Raw genomic sequence first — 21,941 nt, 5'->3', positions numbered from 1 at the left:
TACATATGCTCCTTACAATTTGGGAAGCCCTGGTCTAGAGCGGAGGTCAACAAACTTTTTCTGTAAAGAGCCAGACAGTAAATATTTTAGGCTTTGCAGGCCTGTCAAAACTACTCAGTTCTGCCACTGGAGTGCAAAAGCAGCCACAGACAATATATAGAGGATTAGTGAGGTTGTGTCCTAATGAAACTTTATTTATGGACACCAACATTAAAATTTTATATAATTTTCACGTGTCATGAAATATTCTTCTTTTGATAGTCTTACAACCGTTTAAAAATGTAAAACTCATTCTTAGCTCAGAGGCTATACAAAACACACCAATATTCTGACTTGCCTTTCTGGGCTGACCATCCCCAAGCTCCTGCCCCCAACCAGTGATCCCCTTCTTTCTTCTCTGTGGGCACAAGGCTTGGGCCCCCTTTACCTCATGACCTGGTTATTTTGTCTGAAGGCTGATTACTGAAGTGTAATATGAAAAGTGAATGAAAGGACTGAGATTTTAATAATGTACTTTTATCAGTATCCATATCCATAAAAACAGTATATTTGCTGTTGTTTCCTATCTTAAAGTGTTCTTTCTCAGAAAGACCAATATGTAGATTCAATAGTTTAAGGGGAGGGGGCTTATGTTACATTTCAGTGGCTTTTATTCTCTTTTGCCCCTCTATTTCTCTATTTTACATTTTAGCTGCTGGAAAGAAGGAATACACAATGCAGGGAAAAGACAGTTATTAAGAAGAAGGGACAGCCCTGACTGGGTAGCTCAGTTGGTTGGAGCATTGTCCCAGTGCTCCAGGGTTTCAAGTTAAATCCCTGATCAGGGCACATACAAAAATTAACCAACAAATGCATGGGTACGTGGGACACCGAGTTGGTATTTCTCTCTCTCTTTTCCTCTCTCTCTAAAATAAAAAAATATTTTTTAAAAAGTGACATTTGGAGGAGGAGTTGGAAGAGAAAATTAGAGAAGGGAGATGCTCTTCAGGAGAACAAAGAAGATTGTTTCAGTATCAGTAGGCTATGCAGAAGAAGGCATGACTTGATAAATAAAGCAAACTATGTCAAGGAGACTTGCTCAAGAAGGGTTTCTGAAGCAAGTTGGGCAGTAGGAGGATATGAAAAACAGGCTGAGATCTGAATTTTTTAAATCTGTAGTGTACTTTCATGGCAAACAGATACTTTTCCATTTTGTTAGGAATGGGAGAAGAAATATCATTGACTAAATGCCTACATATGTCAGGTTATACGGCATTTCCCATCATTATTTCTATTTTAACTAAAGCCACTCATGGAATTATGTATGCAAGCCACAGTTTTCAGATGAGGAACTGAGGGGTGAAGAGACAAGACTGGAACCTAGTTCTGTCTGAGCACAAATACGCTAATGTCCTATACTTTTCTGCCCAGAAATTATAATGGAAATATTGCCTTTGCTGAATTCCTTTTTCTTTTTAAAGTTTGAAGGTCCTTTTATTTTTTTAAAATTAAATCTTTATTGTTTAAAGTATTACATATGTCCCCCTTTTTCTCCCATTGACCCCCTTCTAGCATGCCCCCCTCTCTCCCCACTAACTTCCTTTTTCTTCATACCACTAGAAACCCTCCATTCTCAGGGTCGAGGAAGAACAGGTCAGGCAAATTTTAAGTTTTTCTCTACTCCCCCCAACAAATGTCTTCATTAGAGAGACATCAAGTCCTTTCTCTGTTCTGAAGAAAACAGTACCACTAAAAGACATTAAGCCATTGGCAGCCTGGTTTCTGGAGTTAAACTCTGTATTGCTAAAGCAATCTAATGACAAATGTATACATCCTTGGCAGAAGTGTGAAGTTTGGGGACCATTTATTCAGGAATTACTCTGTCAAGATGATATATAATCTCATTTAATCTTCCACAGTCCTGTGAGGTTTTAACACCATTTTATGGATAAAGAAACTGAGGCTTAGAGAAGTTAAATATCTTGCTTAAGGCTACTCAGTTGGTGAGAGGCAGGGTCAAGATTAAAATCAAGGACCTTGCCCTAGCCAGTTTAGCTCAGTGGATAGAGCATCGATCTGCGGACTGGAGGGTCCCATTTTCTATTCCAGTCAAGGGCGCGTACCTCGGTTGCAGGCTCCTCCCTGACCCGGCCCCTGGTCTGGGCTTGTGCAGGAGGCATCGATGTTTCTCTTTGTCATTCCCTCTCTCTTCTCCACTCTCTCTAAAAATCAGTGGAAAAATATCCTCGGGTGAGGATTAAGAAAAAAACCCAAAAACAACCAAGGACCTTGACTGGGAAGTTTATCCTCTTACCTCCACCCTGCAGGCTCCTTTAGAAAAGGAGTTAAGCCTAATAGGTTTGGCTCTATGGATAGAGCATTGGCCTGAGGACGGAAGGGTCCTGGTTTGATTCCCAGTCAGGGCACATGCCCAGGTTTCAGGCTCCATCCTGTGTGGGGGGTGCAGGAGGCAGCTGATCACTGATTTTTCTCTCATCATTGATATTCTATCTCTCACCTCCTCTCTGAAATCAATAAAAATATATTTTTAAAAAAGAAAAAGAGTTAAGGTTTCCGAGCACTGCCCGGCTGGTGTAGCTCAATGGTTGAGTGTCCACCTCTGAACCAGGAGTTCATGGTTCAAATCCTGGTCAGGGCACATGCCTGGGTTATGGGCTCGATCCCTAGAAGGGGGTGTACAGGAGGCAGCCAATCAATGATTCTCTCTCATCATTGATGTTTCCATCTCTCTCTCCCTCTTCCTTCCTCTTAAAAAAATTGATTTCTGCCCTAACCGGTTTGGCTCAGTGGATAGAGCGTTGGCCTGCAGACTGACGGGTCCCAGGTTCGATTTCAGTCAAGGGTACCTACCTTGGTTGTAGGCACATCCCCAGTAGAGGGTGTGCAGGAGGCAGCTGATCAATGTTTCTCTCTCATCGATGTTTCTAACTCTCTATTCCTCTCCCTTCCTCTCTGTAAAAAATCAATAAAAAAATATATTTTAAAAAAATGATTTCTGAGCACTATCAATTTGCTCAGTATCAAATGCCAGGATCTTTTCGTTGAAGATGGGGGATATTAATGAAACATTCAAGAATACACTGGACAATCATTAGTGTGGTGTATGTGGATGAGCAAAAGGGAGTTAAACTACTCAAGTTTCCCCCAATGTCTTCCTTAGAGTAACTTCGAGTACCTGAAGCATCCAACCAACAAACCAAGAACTAAGGTGGTGGTTCCAAAATCAAGTAGGAAAACATTCAATACCCTAGTCCCTCTCCTGGAGATTGCCATATGCACATTATACATTTTAGGCTCTAACTAGTCTTAAAGAATTCCACTTAACTTTAACCCAGAGTTTCCCAAGGACCAATATAATATCTACTCCCTTGAAAGCATATTAACCTGTCAAGGCCTGCAGAGCACACCTTGGGGATCACCTTAACTAGTCTGAGGCATGTCTACCAGCTCCATGGTTCTCTGTAGGAATCTGAACATGAATCTAGAGGTCTTGCCATATACACCCTAAAGGCAAAAAGGACTAGATGACCAGTGTGCACATCTAGCTGGATCCCGGTTTGAGCCTTCTGCAGCTGATAAGGATTGGGCCTTTGCATGTGGCATGTCACCATTTGCCAGTTCATGACAAGTTGAGTCCCTGAAGTTGCCATGTGAGCAAACATACTTTAAACAAGTTGGTTCGTGAACCCAAGGTTAAATCACATTGTAAGAGGAACCATTTGACAACAGATTTTATTTTGAAATTATTATCCATCTTTCTCTGGGAAAGAGTGAAGCCTATGATCTGCTTTTTTTCTTACTGTTGATATTTGACACTTTCATTTACATGGTGCCTATAAATAGAAGCACGAATCTTTGTGGTAAGCAAATTCATTAAATTCCTACACTAATTCCTATTGGGATGAGTGTTAAATTTAGAGTGGGGCTGTGAATAGGCCTATGACAGCGTTAAGTTCTTTAACATGCAGAGAAAAATGCACCAGGAAAAGATAAACTAAAAATCTCATCTTTCCCTGTGTTTCAATTACTTTAAATAACTTAAAAAAGGGAATAATAGCCTTTCAGACTTGGAACAGCCTTTAGGAATCCTCTAGTCTAAACCCCTCCTTCACAGGTGAGGTTGGCAAAACTTGAAAAAGTAGGTCAGGGGCCCATACAGCTTGTCTGTGGAAGAACTGGGCTGAAACTCAGCTGACTGCTCTTCCCTTAAATTTTTCTCTCCTCATTTAAGACATTCCAGTGTCATTTTAACGACTTAACTTTTTTAAAAAAATTAATCCTCACCCGAGGATATTTTTCCATTGATTTTAGAGATAGTGGAAGGGAGGGGGAAAGACAGACACACACACACCCCTATTGCTTGCCTTCTGCACCCGCCCAGACCAGCACCAGGCATGAATGCAACCTAGATACATGCTTTTGACCAGAATCGAACACAGGCCACAGGCCAATGCTCTATCCACTGAACCAAACTGGGTAGGGTAGGACTTAACTTTCTGGGATCACTCACTATAATGAAAAAGGTTGGCTCATTTGCTTTCCTTTGTGGGGTGGAAGGCAAGTCATATGTCCATTGTCAGCCTCTTGGTTCTCCTGCTCTCTTGGTAGTCCTTCATTTTGCCCTTTTTTCCTATCCTTTGTCCCCAACTTTCTCTCTCCATCCCCGTCAAACACTTATCTTTGGAAATATGTGTGTGCACTTCCCAACCTGGCTTGGGTCTGGAACAAGGTGACTCTTGGTTTAATGGAGTTTTTCCACAGTGCTTGAATTTGCCCAAAGGCTTGGAAGGTTGGCTCACAGAAAGGAAACTGTCATCCTTTGCCCTTTCAGCAGGTCTGTGTTCTGTTAAAATACGGAAGAATTACAAAGTAACAGGAAGAAAAAAAGGCAGAAACTCCACTTGAAGTATTTGCCTTCCCTCTGGGAAAGTTCAAGACTGTTGTTCAACGTCTAAGGCCTTCCCTTGTGATTCGCTTGAAGTCGTCTCCAGGTGTCTGACTAAGGAAGCACCAGAGGAAAACAAAAGTTGGGTGTTAGTATTGAAGTCAGTGTCCTGGCTCATAGGACTTGGTGGACAGTATGCTTTACTTCTTGGTGCTGGGTAATCAGAGTGGGAGCCTTTTCCTGCACAGGAGCCCTCCCTGCTGCAGGTCTATTGTGCAGGAGAGCTCACCCTTTCACATTTCTCATTCCTCGGCAGACATCTGTGAAGGGCAGGCCTGTGTTTTCCACCCTAACACTTACCCTCAGACCCTCCTAAGTGTCCAGGAGGGCCGTGTTTTTAATCAGAAGTTGAAGTGGAACCTCCCATGGGTGCCTGGTGAGTGTCTCTTCGGGGCATTGCCCCCGCCCCTCTGGAGGACAACATGCTGGTGTGGGTGGGGGCTCAGCCTTGATCCCAGGGCATCTTTCGCCCCTGGAGGCACCCTGCCAGCCAGGTATGTGGAGGGAAAGTGCTGTCCGCGTTCCAGGGCGGCGAATGAATTTCTGGACCTGGACGGTCGCTTCAGAGCGTGGTGGGGCGTGGGAGCCAGCGAACACGGGTGGGCACAGCGAACTCACTACCTGGGTGGGCATCTCCGGGGAAGTTCGGGCGGGGCGCGCCGGTTTTCTTGCTCTAAAATCCACCCTGGGCAGAGCCACAGCACTTCTCATCCAAACTCCTGGAGACAGGGATTAGGTGGGTGCGGGTTCGGCGAGGCGGATCCGGGAAGTGCCGGCCCCGCTAGCTCCAATCCGTGGTCCCGAGCTCTGGCCCGACCGCCTGGCCCGGGCTGGGGCGGGGCCGGCCACACTACGGCAGCCGAGGTCCGGGACTCCGGCCGCGGCCCGACCGCCCCTCGTGTCGCAGCCCGCCCTCAGCCGCCCGGCGAGGCGGCGGCCTTCTCCGCCCGCGCGGGGTCCCCTGGTTAACCCCTGCCCGCCAGCCTGGCCGCTGATTGGAGGAGGCGGGGCGCCGGGGCACGGGGACCCCCCCCACCGTCCTCGTCTCCTCCCCCACTGCCGGCTCTTCCCCTTACCCACCCCCCCAGGACCCCCCCTGCTTCCCCGCCGTGCAAATCTCGCGAGGAAACACGCGGTTTCACTAGTGTGTTTACACCGATCACTACTAATCCGGACCGAACCGATCCGGATTAAGGGGCCGGAGGCGGGTCTTGGGTACCAGCGGTTCCGACACCCCCCGCCCTCTGCGCCGCACCCGAGTGGCCCCCAGCCGAGCGGGTCCCCACCTCCCGGCCCGGCCTGGGCCCTCCTGCGCCTTCCGTGGCCTTTGTCCGGCGCCGGGAGGCCGGTCCCGCCACCCCCGCTGCCGCCCGGGCCCGGGCCCGCGTCGGGCGCCTGGCTCTGTACGCGAGCCCGGGGATCTGCGGCCTCCGCGGCCCCCCTCCCCCGCCCGCCCTCTCGTGGAGCCCGGCGCCGGCGGCGGCTGCCCGGGCGGGGGTTGCGGCGCTCAGGAGAGGCCCCGGCTCCGCCCCGGGCCTGCCCAGGGGGAGAGCAGAGCGATCTGCAGCCGGGTCGGGTCGGGGCCCCTCCCTGGAGGAGCGTGGAGCGGCGGCGGCGGCGGCAGGTGAGAGGCTGAGCCCCAGGCAGGGGAGGGCGCCGGGCCCGGGGCACTAACCGTCCAGGGAACCCCTCGGCTGTGGAGGCTGCGGCCCGGGCCCACCCGGGGGCCGGTGCCGGGCCGCAGCTTCTCGGCGCTGAAGCGGGAGGGGCCCCCCGAGGGCTGCGGGTCGCCGGGCGGAAGATGGGGGAGGCCCAGGCGGTCCTGGCCCGGCGGTGGGTCCGGCGGCCGGCAGGCAGAGGGGGCGCCCCGGCAGCTGGAGGCCCCGGCAGCCTCCCGGGCGCCCCCGAGAGCTGGCCCGCCCTCCCTCCGTGACAGGTGGGCCTGGAGTTGGGGAAAGTTTGGAGCCGGCGGCGGCGAGGGGCGCCGGGACCAGGCCCCATCAGCCCTCCTCCCGGCTCGGAGCCGCGGGGAGGCTCCCGGTCCCAGGCCGCGCGGGAGCGAGACTGAGTGGGTCTCTCCTTCACACGAGTTGACATTAAAGGGAGTAACTGCCGGGGTGTCATTTTCCCGGCCAGGCCGGGGACTGGAGGGTCCGGGAATGCCGGGGAGACCCTGTGGTTGACGGAGGCTGCCACCTCTGCCATTCCGGCCTCGGTCAGGGCAGGGCGACACGCGAGGAAGGCCACCCGGGGGAAACTCCTTCTTCGCGTTCTTCCGCGCTTCTCCTGCTTAAGAGGCCTTCCTGCCCCTCCGAGAATTTCCTAGTCCCTCGGTGACCTGCCCTTGTCTGGAGATGTGGGTGAAACTTGGTAATTTGTCACCCCCTCGTTCCCCTTGGCCTCGGGCTCTCAATCCAGGAAGGGAAATGAAACTGGAGGACTGGCAGGGTTACTGGAGATTGTGGAGTTGCTAGATTGCAGGCGAGAATGTTTAATTCATGTTTTCAGTGAACTTTTAAATCCTGACAGTCGTGCCAATAACTGTTCGATAATACGTTCAGAGGGGTTCTGTGGAATGCCTTATGCTCCTTCTCCACGGAGAGGTTTCCGGTGGGTTCTGCAGGAATTGCTCTCTTGCAAAGGATGGACGTATTTGATGAAAGTAGCCTGTGCATTAATTGGTCCTGGAAGGAGTTTAAAAATGGTGTCCTCCTGCCCCTCCCTGCTTGGAAGGAGTGCTAAAAGCAGATGTCTAGAGAAACCTACTGCTCCAGGGAGTGGTCAGAAGAAGATTTGAAAAGGGATGGTTATGGAGCTAAACTAATTTCCTGAGTGAATGCAGGTTGATGGTTTTACCATGGGTTCTCTATTAATTTTAAAATAGTTCCTTTTTTTATGAGCTACTGTGAGCTCTTCAGAGAAAGGAGCTATGTAATAGCGTTATTTGAATTTATTTGTAGCTTCTGATTCATGCTATATTATTAGGAAATTATTAATGATTCATATTTTTAGTTAAAAACTAGTTCCTGTGTGTTTCGGAAAGCAATATTCGAAAGTTCTTAGCTAAATTCAGAGGTTGGTAAAAGGCTTTTTTTTTTTTTCTTTTTTGGCGAGGTAGTCCTTGCTCAACTTTTAGAGATTATATGAAGGGTTTGAGGGTTTTTTGCTGTTAAAATCAGAATGAGAGAAGTGGCCCTAAGAAGAGAATTTCTGAACCGCATTATAACTCTGTGTTACTATTTGGTACAGCACATTATAGTTTATAACATGTGATATATTTACTTGAGGTTTATCTGTGTGTGACCATTCAGTGAACTAAATTGGCTCCTCATGTTTTAGCCTTTATGGTCTCACAACCTACTTTTTTCTTTTTCAGTAGAAATGATGGAAGAATTGCATAGCCTGGACCCACGACGGCAGGAATTATTAGAGGCCAGGTTTACTGGAGTTGGTGTTAGTAAGGTGAGTAAAATGATGATAATGAACACTGTGCTTAGTCTAATTTAAACACATTCAAAACCCAATTAAGGGCAATTTTGATGGACCATACTGTTATATTGTAGAGGAGAAGATTTGGCTCAGGGTTCCAATGAACTTTTCAATCCTACCAGTCATTCCAGCCGTTCAGCAGTGTATTTGAACGTATTCTGTATGGGAGTGTATGCTGATTTTTCAACCCTACGATATGGGGGAGGTTTCCCATGGTCTTATTGCAAGGGTACTAACCGGATGGATGTGTATTCTGTGCCATATTTTTTCAAAACTCCTCAGTCACTCGGAATAAAACTGTTAATTAAAAGGTATAGGCATAGCTTCATTACACTGGACTTTTTGGATAGTTATATGGTAGAGTTTTGAAAAATCTGTCTCTGCTAAGCCTGTCAGTTCTCCAAATCTGCAGTTCAGCAGATTCCTCTTGTTTGCATCCACAGGCTGATTTCTTTCTTCTATTTTTCCTAACTGTTCACTCTTTATTTTTATTCTGGGAGTATAAAATAAGATCAAGCCGCCATTAATGGGCAGGTGTTAAGTTAAACAATGTTAATGCTTTCCGTGCAACCTATGTACTTGCTATTTCACCTGTCTGCTCTTGTAGGATGGTTTTACTACAATATGTAAAATAAATTTATGATGCTTTATTTAAAAGCTTCACCATTCCAAAATTATTACATTACTTGGGCTTGGGACTTGTGAATTTTGATCCTTGACTTCATGTGGTACATTTCTTTATGTGCTTTTCAATAAATCTTATTTCTCACTAGAGGCCCGATGCACGAAATTCATGCGGGTTTGGGGGAGGTCCCTCAGCCCAGCCTGCACCCTCTCGCAATCTGGGACCCCCTCGGAGGGTGTCTGACTGCCGGTTTAGGCCTGATCGGCAGTCGGACATCCCTCTTGCAATCTGGGACCCCTCACTCCTAACCACCTGCCTGCTTGCTCTTTACCTCTTGGCTCGCTGCTCCTTAGTGCTGCCGTGGAGGTGGGAGAGGCTCCTGCCATGGGCACTGCACTTGCCAGCCGTGAGCCCGGCTTCTGGCTGAGCAGTGCTCCAGCTGTGGGAGTGCACTGACCACCAGGGTGTAGCTCTTGTGTTGAGCGTCTGCCCCCTGGTGATCAGTGTGCATCATAGCAGCTGGTCGTTCCGCCGTTTGGTCGGTTTGCATATTAGGGTTTTATTATATAGGATAGGATGGTGACCTAGATATTGGTCTCATACTTTGGTTAGTAGCTTCTTAAATAAATTTTTTGTCACCCTGGCCCGTGTGGCTCAGTTGGTTGGGCATTGCCCTGTGCACCTAAAGGTTGTTGGTTTGATTTCTATCAGGGCACATGCCTGGGTTGGGGGCTTGATCCCTGATAGAGGGCCTGCAGGAGGTTCCTCTCTCCCTTGGTCTCTTTCTCTTTCTCTCTCTCCCTCTCCCTCCCTCTCTCAAAATCAGTATAAAAAAGGAAGTTACTTATCAAAGTTTAGTTGAAAAAAAAAAACCTGCTGCTTTGATGGGTCTCATAGTTTTGGTGAGCTGGAATAGCTTGATAGCTTTTGTTCATTCAACAGATATTTAGTGCCTATTGCATACTGGGCATTGTGCAGGTTGTTAGGGATGACACCTCAACAATGGTGTGTCTCCAAGCCTCCGTTGTGGACAGAGATCATACTAGGATTAGAGATATATTAGAGCTGTGACCTGGTACTATGGGAACACACATTTTATAGTTCTTGGGGTTTTTTTTGGCCACTTTAGTAACTGACTTTTGTGGCACTTTGTAGGCCTTTACTCCTGACTGTTGATGCACATTGAAGTTACATGTATAAATGTAAACACTGATCTAGGTGAAGTAGATTCAACTGGAAGGGACCACTACATTTAAGTATTACATTGATCTCTGATTCAGTTGATTATCTACGAAATGACCTTTGATGTGTCTTTTAACTGTGGAATTCAGTAGAAGGCTCATATCCAGATCTGTCTGTTCAAGTGGTCACGTACTGAGTAAAACTAAGTCTCTATTCAAAGTGTATGTAGTTTAAACTCATTGGGCTTTGTTGTTAGGACGCTTTTCTTTCCTTTGTTTTTTGGTTCACAATAGCTATATCCAAGTATCCTTTTGATGGGGTAAAGCATAAGTAGTGAGAATGAGTGACACTGAATTTTGCTACCCAGGGCCAACTTAACATCATGTAATTAAGTTGTCAGAAAACTTAATCTGATGATACGTTTAATAGGAAGCTCTACCTTTAATATATAGAAAAAGAAGTTCATTTATATCCAAGTGTTTTTATGGTATTAATTGTATGCTATTTTGATGTTTCCAGTTACGGTAGGCATACTGATTACAATAAATGTTATTCAAAGACTAGAGGTAGAGTGTTTTTCTCCCCATAGCAATGAAACTTGAAGAAAAAGAAAACCCAAGTAAATTATGTAGTTTGCAGAGTTGGGAAGAGGAAAAGAAAATCTCCATTTTGTACAACTTCTTTTGCCTACATGACGTTGTATCTCTCAGACCTCTGATTTGAAATAGGAGTCGGGAGGAGGTCATGGTACTAGGGGAAAAGGTGCTTTTGGAAAAAACCCCTCCTCCTAGCTTTGAATTCCTCATTATGGGTCATGATTTTCCAGTAAGGATGTCACTGTTGATGACAGCTTTCAGTTTTGCAAAGATCAAGAGTTTTCAGCCCTTGTTCCAAATGGGAGAACACAGTGACTTTTCTGAGGTAGTGCCATCTAGTGGGACTGGTGCAGCCTCATGGGCTGTCTCGAGTTTCTCCTAACTATTCATAACATTTTCAGTACTTTTTGATGTCCATAGAAGGAAGAAATTCAGTGCCACTGTGGATTCTTCTCTAGTCGACAGGAGTGTTTTAAGTAGCTGCAGTCTTTGAACTTCCTGGTTATTATAGATCTTATGTCATGTTGCTTCAAGTTTTTTACATCCACAGATTAGATACATATCACAAAACCTACACTAAAATGAAATGGCCAAGCCACCACATTTATTACTTACATTTAAGTTGCTCTACTTATATTTAGGTTTTTTATTTGCAAATTTAAAACTTACTTGCATATTGCAGTATATACATTGTTTCTCTTTCTATTAGCATATGTAATTTATAATAACTGGTAAACCAAAAGCATTTATTTTGCACTTTGTGATACACTGTGTGGTTTTTTGTTAAGTGATGGGTATTTTCTGTCATTAGTGAGTTTATGGTAAAGGAAAGTAGCTCAATGTACACCAAGAAGCTGTAGCTGACTTTCCTCCTCTAGTCTAGCTGCCACTTTCTGGTAGGACCTGTACCCATCCAGTTGACATTTTTGAGGTGATAAGGTGAAATTCGGTTATGAACCTACTTTTTTATTTCTTGTTGACCTGATATGTGATGAGCTATCCTACGTCTTTTTAAAGATCTCTTCTTTTAAACACTGGATAATCCACTTTCAGTAATGTGAAACTGACTATACCCTGTATTCATATGTTTTCAGTGAGGATCATTGCAGTACTCCCTTTTAACAATTTAAGTACAGATGGTCTCTGATTCTGGAGACTGTAAAGTAGGTAGAATTTTACCTTTGCATGCACTGGTATAGACCTAGTTGAATTTTAATGCTAGCATAGTAGCAAATACTTAAATAGTACTTATTATGTGCCAGCTACTGTTCCATGTACAATAAAAGCAATAAGAAGTGAATTTAGATCTTTTGTAGCAGTCAGTAAACCTTCATTCTCTTTTTATGAGACATATGATACCCACTGCATTGTTCCCACAAGTTGAATCGTAGACTTATCAAGGATCATCTTATGACAACTTGTAGTTGTATTATAATTATATAATTTAATACAAAATTATGTAAACCGATGAAATATAATTGTAAAATGAAAGAATTATTGATTCTAAAATATTAAGTTAACTACCTTAGAAAGACTAAATATAAGGTGATATATATAAAAATGCATAATTTTTTTTTTAATCTGGAAGAATTCTTCATTTAGATCCTTGGCAAGTATCTTTTAAAGAAATCGAAACTGGAAATTGTAGATGAGGCATTATGGGTGTGGTTTGTGTAAGATAGTGTAGAACTGCAGTCAGTGGGTCTACAACTCAGAAGTCTTCAATCTAAAGACTGGCAACAGAATATACATTTATATGTATTAAGTTCAAAAAAATGTTTAAGATGTCTTTTTTTTTTTTTTTAAGATTCTCCACTGTAACCTACTTTTTTGACGGATGTCATTGGTTTCAGTTGTATTGAATAAAAAGGATTATGCAGTATGTGAATGGTATTGAAAAGAAGAACAAATTGAGAAGCTATGTAAAGTGGGACTTCATTTTGACACAATAAGAACTTTCAGTTTGTAGAGCCTAAAGCAAGGCCATAAACTTTTAAGTACATAGTACCACATAGAAGATTTTGGTTATCTTCTTAAAGAAAATGATCTCTTTTCCTATCTTTCATAAATTTGTGAGTCTGATACATGATTACTTTAAATGATCAAATTTCTTACTTCTGAAAAGATGGTTAATTAACTGATAACCTTTCCTGTCATTTAGTTAATTGTATCATTTAGAAGGTGTTAGTTATGGATATCTAGTGTTATCTGTTTCATCAATGTCAGTAATTAAAAAATATGTGTGTAGCCCTGGTGGTGTGGCTCAGTTGGTTGGAACGTCATTCCAAGCCCTGAAGGGACTTGGGTTTGCTCCCTATCCAAGGCATGTTTGGGAGGCAATTGATCGATGTTTTTCACGTTGATGTTTCTCTGTTTCTCCTTCTCCCTTCCTCTCTCAAATTAATAAAAACGGGTGTTTTGCATTTAATACATAGTTAGACAATGCTCAATAAGCATAAATGCCGAAAATATTTCTATTGGTGAGTTTTAGGAACTGTTGGTAAAATTATTGTTTACCTTTTGTATCTCCTCCCTTTCATTTACTTAAGTATTTCTTTAATTCTCCCCTCATTTCACATATAGTCAAGTATCAACTCATATTGCTTCTTTCTCTAAAATTTCTTAAGCATTTGTCAGCTCCCACTGCTATTGCATTAATCCAGACCTTCCTCATTCATGACTGGTCTCTTCTACCCCATACATCTTTCTGTAAACTGCCACTAGCTCTATTTCTAACAAAATATCAATGTTATTGTTTACTCCGTGGCTTTAAAGGTTCCATTGCTTACTGGATAAACTCCATATCCTAATTCTTTGTTGTTGTTAATCCTCACCTGAGGATATTTATTTTTCCATTGATTTTTAGAGAGAGTGGAAGGGAGGGGGAGAGGCAGAGAGAAACATCCATGTGAGAGACACATGCATTGGGTGCTTTCTGCATGCGCCCTGACCAAGGCATGTGTCTTTGACCGGAATCGAACCTGAGGCCCTTCAGTCCTTGGGCCAACACTATCCACTGAACCAAACTGGTTCATTTTGTGTGTGTGTGTGTGTGTGTGTGTGTGTGTTCCAGCAAAATTTATTTACAAAAACAAATGGCAATTAGATTCGACTCACAAGGTGTATTTTGTTGACCCCTGATTCAAAGCAAACATACACAATGGTGAAATATTTAAAGCGTTCCTTAAAGATCCGTGATGAACCATAGGTCATTTATCTTCACATTTATTCAACATTGTGTTGAAAGATCTAGTTAATGCCCTAAAACAAGAAAAAGAAATAAAAGACTTAAGAATTGGAAAGTAAGAAAAAAAATGAGTATTCACAAACATGAGTATAAACATAAATAACACAAAAGAGTCACAAACCAGTGGAATTATTGGTGTCCCTAATAAGATCACCAGATATAAGATCAATAAGCAAAAATCAGTTGTATTACTACATGTGAGTAGCTAACAGGTAGAAAATAAAATCTTTAAAATGTTAATCAATTGCCATAGCATTTTAAAAGCATCAAATATATAAGGATAAATCAGCAAAAGATAGGAAAGAACTCTACTAAAGACTACATAATGTTATTGAAATAAATTAAATAAAAAAATGAATACACCAAATGCATGATTTAGCAGTTTCATTATTATAAAGTTGCCCATTCTCCACCAAATTAATCTAATTTCAAAGCAGCAAAAATCAAAACCCCAGTAGGTCTATTATTTTTTTTACTTTTTTATGGAATTTATTGGGGTGCTATTGGTTAATAAAATCTTATAGAATTCAGGTGTACAATTTTATAATACACCTATATATTGTATTTTGTTCACCACCCCATTCCTGTCCTAAATTTTCAACTTTATGGCCACTTATGTACTCCTGTACTTCTGTGCTCTACTACCTCAAACCATGACCAATCTTCTAACCTGTAATGTTAATGAACAGACTTATACTGTCTCTTCTACTTTTCCTTTTTTATTTGCCTGATGAACTTTTAGTTTACTCCTCAAAGCATAATCCAGATTATCTCTTTTTTATAGCTTTTCAAGATATATCTACCAATCTAGTTGGGTTATCTTATTAATGCTTGGTACCTTTATTATAAGACACCTTTTATTTCCCATTAGTCTCCTTGAGAATATGGATATCTTTATCTCTGATTATTCAAATGCTCAGCACATTGTATATATTGAATAAACCTTTGTTGAATTGGAAACGAGTATTGAGGGGGAAGATGATAGTGTTCATTTTCACTTATATGGGCACTAGTGGCCTGGTGCATGGACTCATGCACATTGAAAGGAAATTAATTAGAAGGTGGCTGGTGGAGCGGGACTCTGCGAGACAGGACTGGACACACCCTGGAGCCAACCTCCCTTGGTCCCTCCCTGGCCTGCCGCACCTGGGGCTGTGTAGTGGCTCGAAGGGCATCTGAGGAGTGAGCGAGGTTCCTCCTGCAGGTGAGGTCCCTTGGCCTGGCCTGCAGGGATCGGGCCGAAACTGGCTCTCCAGCATCCCCTGAGGGGTCCCAGAGTATGAGAGAGCGGTTCTCGGGTGATGCACCCCAGAATTGGGCTCCCTCCTCTCTGGTTGTAGGGTGTGTCATCCGAGAACTGCTGCTGTCAGGTCACCACAGCTCGGCAGCTCCTGCGTTGAGTGTCTTCCCCCTGGTGGTCAGTACACGTCATAGCCACCGGTCAGAGCATTTTCCCCCTGGTGGTCATTGCGCATCATAGCTACCAGTCGGACGGTTGCTTAGCCTTTTATATATCTAGATAGTTCATTCCAGCTTTTTGTTTTAATCCACTCTCAAAACTGGTCTTTTAAATGGAAGATTTAGTTCATTTACATTTAATGCAATAACATATATTAGACTGGCGTGGCTCAATGGTTGAGCGTCAACCTATGAACCAGGAAGTCATGGTTCAATTCCCAGTTAGGACACATGCCCGAGTTATGGGCTCCATCCCCAGTGTGGTGCATGCAAGAGGCAGCTGATCAATGATTTTCTCTCATCATTGATGTTTCTATCTCTCCCTCACCCTTCTTCTCTGAAATCAATATATATATATGGATATCTAGTGTTATCTGTTTCATCAATGTCAGTAATTAAAAAATATGTGTGTAGCCCTGGTGGTGTGGCTCAGTTGGTTGGAACGTCATTCCAAGCTATATATATATTCCAATAATGCTATATATTATATATAACTAGAGGCCCGGTGCACTCGGGGGGGGGGGGTCCCTCAGCCCGGCCTGTGCCCTCTCTCAGTCTGGGACCCCTCAGGGGATGACCACCTGCTGGCTTAGGCCCACTCCCCGGGGTATTGGGCCTAAGATGGCAATCAGACATCCCTCTGGCAGCCCGGCAGCCCTCAGGGGATGTCCATTTGTCAGCAGGGAGCAGGCCTAAACTGCAGTCAGACATCCTTAGCGCTGCTGAGGAGGCAGGAGAGGCTCCCACCACCACCACTGTACTGGCAGCCATCAGCCTGGCTTGTGGCTGAGCAGAGCTTTTCCCATGTGAGAGAGCCCTGACCACCAGAGGGCAGCTCCTGCATTGAGCGTCTGCCCCCTGGTGGTCAGTGTGTGTCATAGTGACCAGTCATTCCCAGTCCTTCTGCTTGTTAGGGTCAGTTTGCATATTACTCTTTTACTATATAGGATAGAGGCCTGGTGCACGGGTGGGGGCCGGCTGGTTTGCCCTGAATAGTGTCCTGGATCAGGGTGGGGGTCCCGCTTGGGTGCCTGGCCAACCTGGATGAGGGAATGATGGCTGTTTGCAGCTGGTCACACCCCCTTCAGGGTGGGGGTCCCCACTGGGGTGCCTGGCCAGTCTAAGTGAGGGGCTGAGGGCCGTTTTCAGGCTGGCGGGTGACTGAAGCTCCCAACCTCTCCTTTTTTTCTTTTTTTTATTCTGGGATTTATTTACCTTCTATGGCTGTCACTGGAACTGAGAGGCAGCTTTAGCTCTGAGGCTCGGCTCCAGCTCTGAGACCTCGGCTGCTGAAAGCAGGTATCTGGGTTTGTTTGGCTTCTATAATTGAAACACTGTTGCAGCTCCAGCTCTGAGGCCCGACTGGCCGAAAGCAGGTTTCTGGGGTTTGTTTAGCTTCTATAATTGCAACATTGTTTCTTAGAGTGCAGCTCAGAGGCCGGCAGCGGCAGGCCGGGAACCTTGGCTTCCTCCATCACTGGAGCAAGCAAGCCTCCTGTTTGCTTCAGCTGCCTGGCTGCCGGCCACCATCTTGGTTGGCAGTTAATTTGCATATCGCCCTGATTAGCCAATGGGAAGCATGTCGGAGGTACGGTTAATTACCATGTTGGTCTATTATTAGATAGGATAGTATACTAATCTCTGCACTAATAAAAGAGAAAGATGCAAATTGACCATACCTTCACGACACCCACCAGCCAATCAGGAGTGAGTATACAAATTAACCCAACAAAGGTGGCGATGACACAGGCGTTCTGCAACAGTGCAGGTGTTCCACACCGCCCCAGCTGCTCCGAGCCTCTGGGCAGCGGGGGAAGGCGGAAAGTCGGCCCCGGGCTGGAACGAAGGTGGTGCTGGCGTGCATGGGGCCTCTAGTATACTAATAAGAGGGTAATATGCTAATTAGGATGGACATCTTCTGGATGTCCTTCCGGACAAAGCTGCAGCAGCTGCAAAGGGCCAAGGCGTGGCTGCGAAGGGCCCAGGCTCAGGCTGGCAGTGGCGGCAGCAGTGGGGTAATGGGGGCAGTGCCTTTTCCTGATCCACCAGGTAGCCTCCCGCAGAGGGAGGCCAGACTGCGGCTTAGGCTGGGGCCGAGGCAGAGGCGGTTAGGGGTGATCTGGCCTTCAGGGGAGCAAGTTAGGGTCGATCATGCCAGCAGGGGGGCAAGGTAGGAGCGATCAGGTTGGCAGGGGAGCAAGTTAGGGTCGATCAGGCCAGCAGGGGGGCAAGGTAGGGGTGATAAGGCCAGCAGGGGGACAAGGTAGTGGCAATCAGGCTGGCAGGGGGTCAAGTTAGGGGTGATCAGGCTGGCAGGCAGAGGCACTTAGCGTAAATTGGCAGTCGGACAGCCCCTGAAGGGTCCCAGATTGGAGAGGGTGCAGGCCGGGCTGAGGGACACTCGGGCCCGCCTCCCCCCACCCCCCCCCACCCCCGTGCATGAATTTCGTGTACCGGGCCTCTAGTGTGTGTATGTATATGCCATGCCCAGTGCATTAGGACAGGTAAAAGGAATAAGCTTATGCATTGGAAAGAAAAAGTAAAAATATGTTTTTTTTATTTTATTTTTTTGTATGTCTTATAGATGACATGATTGTGCATGTAGAAAGTTCAAAGTAAACTATGAAAAAGCTACTAGGGTCTAAGTTTAGTTTTAGGGTACAAGATTAGTTTTTGAAAAACAGTTGTATTTCTGTACACTAGCAATTACAGTTGGCAATTGCCATTTTAAAAGCAATAGTAGCCGAAGCCGGTTTGGCTCAGTGGATGGAGCGTCGGCCTGCAGACTGAGAGGTCCCAGGTTCGATTCCGGTCAAGGGCATGTACCTGGGTTGCAGGCATATCCCCGGTGGGAGATGTGCAGGAGGCAGCTGATCGATGTTTCTCTCTCATCGATGTTTCTGACTCTCTGTCTCTCTCCCTTTCTCTCTGTAAAGATCAATAAAATATATTTAAAAAAATAATAATAATAAAAAAAAAAATAAAAGCAATAGTAGCCATAGCTCGTTTTGCTCAGTGGATGACACGTCAGGACTGAAGGGTCCCGGGTTTGATTCCAGTCAAGGGCATGTACCTCGGTTGCAGGCTCAATCCCCAGCCCTGGTTAGAGTGTGTGCAGGAGGCAATCAATCAGTGTTTCTCTGTGTTTCCTCCCCTCTCTTCTACTCTCTAAATAAATAAATAAATAAATGAAAATAAAGCAATACCATTTATAATAGCACCAAACAGTATAAATATAAAAACATTTCCAAGAACAGAAGAGAATATTTCTTATAGTTTTTTTGTAATAGAAGTCACCTTGTATTTCCATTTTGTGGATGAGGACATTGAAGTACAAAGGATTAAAGAACATTTATTTATTTGTGAGCACACCTTTATTAAAAACAGCTAAGTTGGTGTGTAGAATGTAGAATCACTGATTATATAAACTTAAAATTACTATCTTAAATTCTAGCCCTTCAGGGGGCATAAAGGGCATTAGTGAAGTCTTCCTGGTTGTTTATAGATTAGTAAACTGAGGCTCAGGGAGAGCAGTTGACTTGCTATAGGTTGTGCCACAGTCAATAAGTGACAGAAGTGGGATTTACACTCCTGTCTCTTATTGTTACACCAATATATTGGGCTCTGCAATATATTGGAATTTTGTTATGCTGTTTCCTGTAGGTGGTGGCAGTGGGTTTATTTCTCACAGATTGATTAATGATCCCTTCAAAACTAAAAGCCAGGAACTAAATTTATTGTCCTCAAATTTTCTTCAGGGTTATGTACTTTTTGGATATTTTAAATCTGGATTATGTCAATCTTTATATTTTTGTTCTTATTCTTACAACCATTTCTTCTGTGTTTTCTTTACTATGAACGTGCCCTAGGATATGTACAGAGCATATCTTTTCCATCTGTAAATATTGAATTTGTAGTTTTTAATCTATAAAAGGATAGTTTTTTTTTTAGCATAAGAAGAGAAGTTAAAGGCTAAATTGTAAGCTTTATAGTGAAACATTTAGTAGTTCATCCATATGACTGCTTCTATGTATATTGAAGTCATACTTCTTTTTCTTAGAATTAGTTTTTTAATGATTACTTTTCAGTTATATAAGGAATGCATGCATACTTCTATAATACTGAGAACTGTAATAGCTCTTAGAAATTTGATATGTATCTATCTAGATTTTTTAAAGTTTTGTTTTTTTTTTAATTGATGAGAGGAGAGAGAGAGAGAGAGAGAGAGAGAGAGAGAGAGAGAGAGAGAGAAAGGGAAACAAGCATCAATTTGTTGTTCCACTTATTTATGCTTTGGTTGATTCTTGTATGTGCCCAGACTGGGAATCAAACCCTCAATCTTGGACTGACACTCTAACCAACTGAGCTACCCAGCCAGGGCTAGATTTTTAAAATACTTATTGAATTGCAGACATAGTTTTTCATTAGAAAACATATAGTATGATTTTTGCATACTACAAAAGTTGAATCATATTATCATTATTGTTCTGCAACTTGTTTATTTTTTATTCAGCAGATGGTTTTAAGGTCTGCCATATCGATGTTGCTATATGTAGACCTACTTTGGATCACTGGCCTATAAACAATCATCCTGTAAATACATTTGCAGAACAGTGTTTTGTCACTCATTTTAAGAAATATTAAATGAGACAAAGGATTTGAAAATTACGGGGAGAAACCAATAACCTAAATCCTTTCCATCAATGTTCCCAGAATTATGTGTGATGCTCTTCTGTATTCACCACCATAGTGGTACAGTCCCATGGTTGTAAGTACTTCCTATGTTCATCAAAATTGTACTGGAGCCCAAGCCTGTGTGGCTTAGTTGGTTGGGCATTGTCCCATGCACTGGAAGATTGCTGGTCCTATTCCCGGTCAGGGCGGGCATATGCCTGGGTTTTGGGTTTGATTCCCAGTAGAGGGTGTGCAGGGGGCAGTCAGTGTTTAACTCTCTCACATTAATGTTTCTCTCTCCCTGTCCCTTCCTCTCTCTCTAAAAACCAATAAAGAAAATCTTTTTAAAAATGTTGTGCTAGGTCTTTTGTTTAACAGCTTTATTGAGATGTAATTCACACACCATATAGTTCACTCAAAGTGTAAAATTCAGTGGCTTAGTGTATATGCTGAATTGTACAACCATTACAATAAATTTTAAAACATTTTCATCACACCAAGAAGAAATCCTTATCACATAGATGTCACCCTCAAAACCCCTATCTTTCTCAGCTCTAGGCAACCACTACATAATCTACTTCTTTGTCTATAGATTTGCCTGTTCTGAACATTTCATATAAATGGAATCATAATATGCAGCTCTTTGTGATTGGCTTCTTTCACTTAGCATATGTTATCAAGGTTTGTTCATGTTATAGCATGTGTCTGAACTTCATTTCATTGCGAAATAATATTTTATTGTATTGATATTTTGTTTATCTAGTTTTCAGTGGGTGAACATTTGGGTTTCCTTTTATTTTGGCTATTATAAATAATGGTGCTGTGGACATTCATGTACATGTCTTTGTGTGCACATATGTGTGTTTTTTTTCTTGGATATATTCCGAGGAGTGGAATTAATGGGTCTTAGTTAAGAGATATTCTATTACCCCCCTGGGGTGGCTCAGTTGGTTCAGTGTCATCCTGTGCACTGAAGGCTTGCCAGTTCAGTTCCTGGTCAGGGCACATACCTGGGTTATGGGTTCAGTCCTTAGTTGGGCAAGTGTGGAGGGTAGCTGATCCATGTTTCTCTCTCTGTTCCTTCATCTGAGAATTAAAAAAAAAAAAAAATAGCCCTAGCCAGTTTGGCTCAGTGGATGGAACATCAGCCCTTGGTCTGAAGGATCCATGGTTGGATTCTGGTCAAGGACATATACCTCAGTTGCAGGCTTGATCCTTAGCCCTGGTTGGGGCATGTGCAGGAGGCATCCAATCCATGTGCCTCTCATCATTGATGTTTCTTTCTCTCTCTCTCTCCCTCCCCCCCCCTCCCTCTAAAAATCAATGGGAAAATAACCTTGGGTGAGGATTAAACCCTCCCCCCCCCCAAGATAAATCTATTAAAGCCTGGACCTAATATAAAATTAAGGATCTGCATATGTACATTCTAAATTATTAGTGTAACCATTTGAAGAACTGTCAAGAATATTTTCCAAAGCAGCTGCTCCATTTTTACATCTCCACCAGCAGTACATGAGGGTTAAACTTCTCCCTGTCCTTGCCAACATGTTATTGTCTGTCTTTTTTATTATATGCACCAGATATTGAGTGAATTACATAGTCGTCCATAGGCAGGTTTTCAGGAGAAAAGACAGGTAAAGGATTTCTTGTTCTAATTGTAGGGCTTGCTTGTTGTCTGGAAATGGATGTTATTAAATCACATGATTAAGATTTGGCATGATTAAA

The 21,941-nt window shown here is 43.9% G+C and overlaps 1 protein-coding gene across 10 annotated transcripts in view; it reads left to right on the top strand.

Annotated features, from left to right (window-relative positions):
• Positions 1 to 6,126: 6,126 nt before the first annotated feature.
• The window catches only part of TLK2 (tousled like kinase 2), an 84,888-nt gene continuing 69,073 nt past the window's right edge, over positions 6,127 to 21,941 (top strand). For 7 of the 10 annotated variants that reach the window (XM_036340082.1, XM_036340079.1, XM_036340081.1 and 4 more), the window contains exon 1: positions 8,322 to 8,407. In XM_036340082.1, coding sequence (XP_036195975.1) covers positions 8,327 to 8,407 — 81 coding nt within the window. In that variant the 5' untranslated portion in view covers positions 8,322 to 8,326. Of the gene's footprint in view, positions 6,570 to 7,293; positions 7,316 to 8,321; positions 8,408 to 21,941 lie in introns of those variants that run through there. The other 3 variants (XM_036340077.1, XM_036340075.1, XM_036340074.1) reach the window with 3 other exon arrangements.

The sequence above is a fragment of the Myotis myotis genome, unplaced genomic scaffold (assembly GCF_014108235.1).
Source record: "Myotis myotis isolate mMyoMyo1 unplaced genomic scaffold, mMyoMyo1.p scaffold_m19_p_17, whole genome shotgun sequence".
Lineage (NCBI taxonomy): Eukaryota > Metazoa > Chordata > Mammalia > Chiroptera > Vespertilionidae > Myotis > Myotis myotis.
The sequence above is the reverse complement of the archived record's forward strand: the minus strand, read 5'-3'. Positions and strand labels throughout refer to the sequence as shown.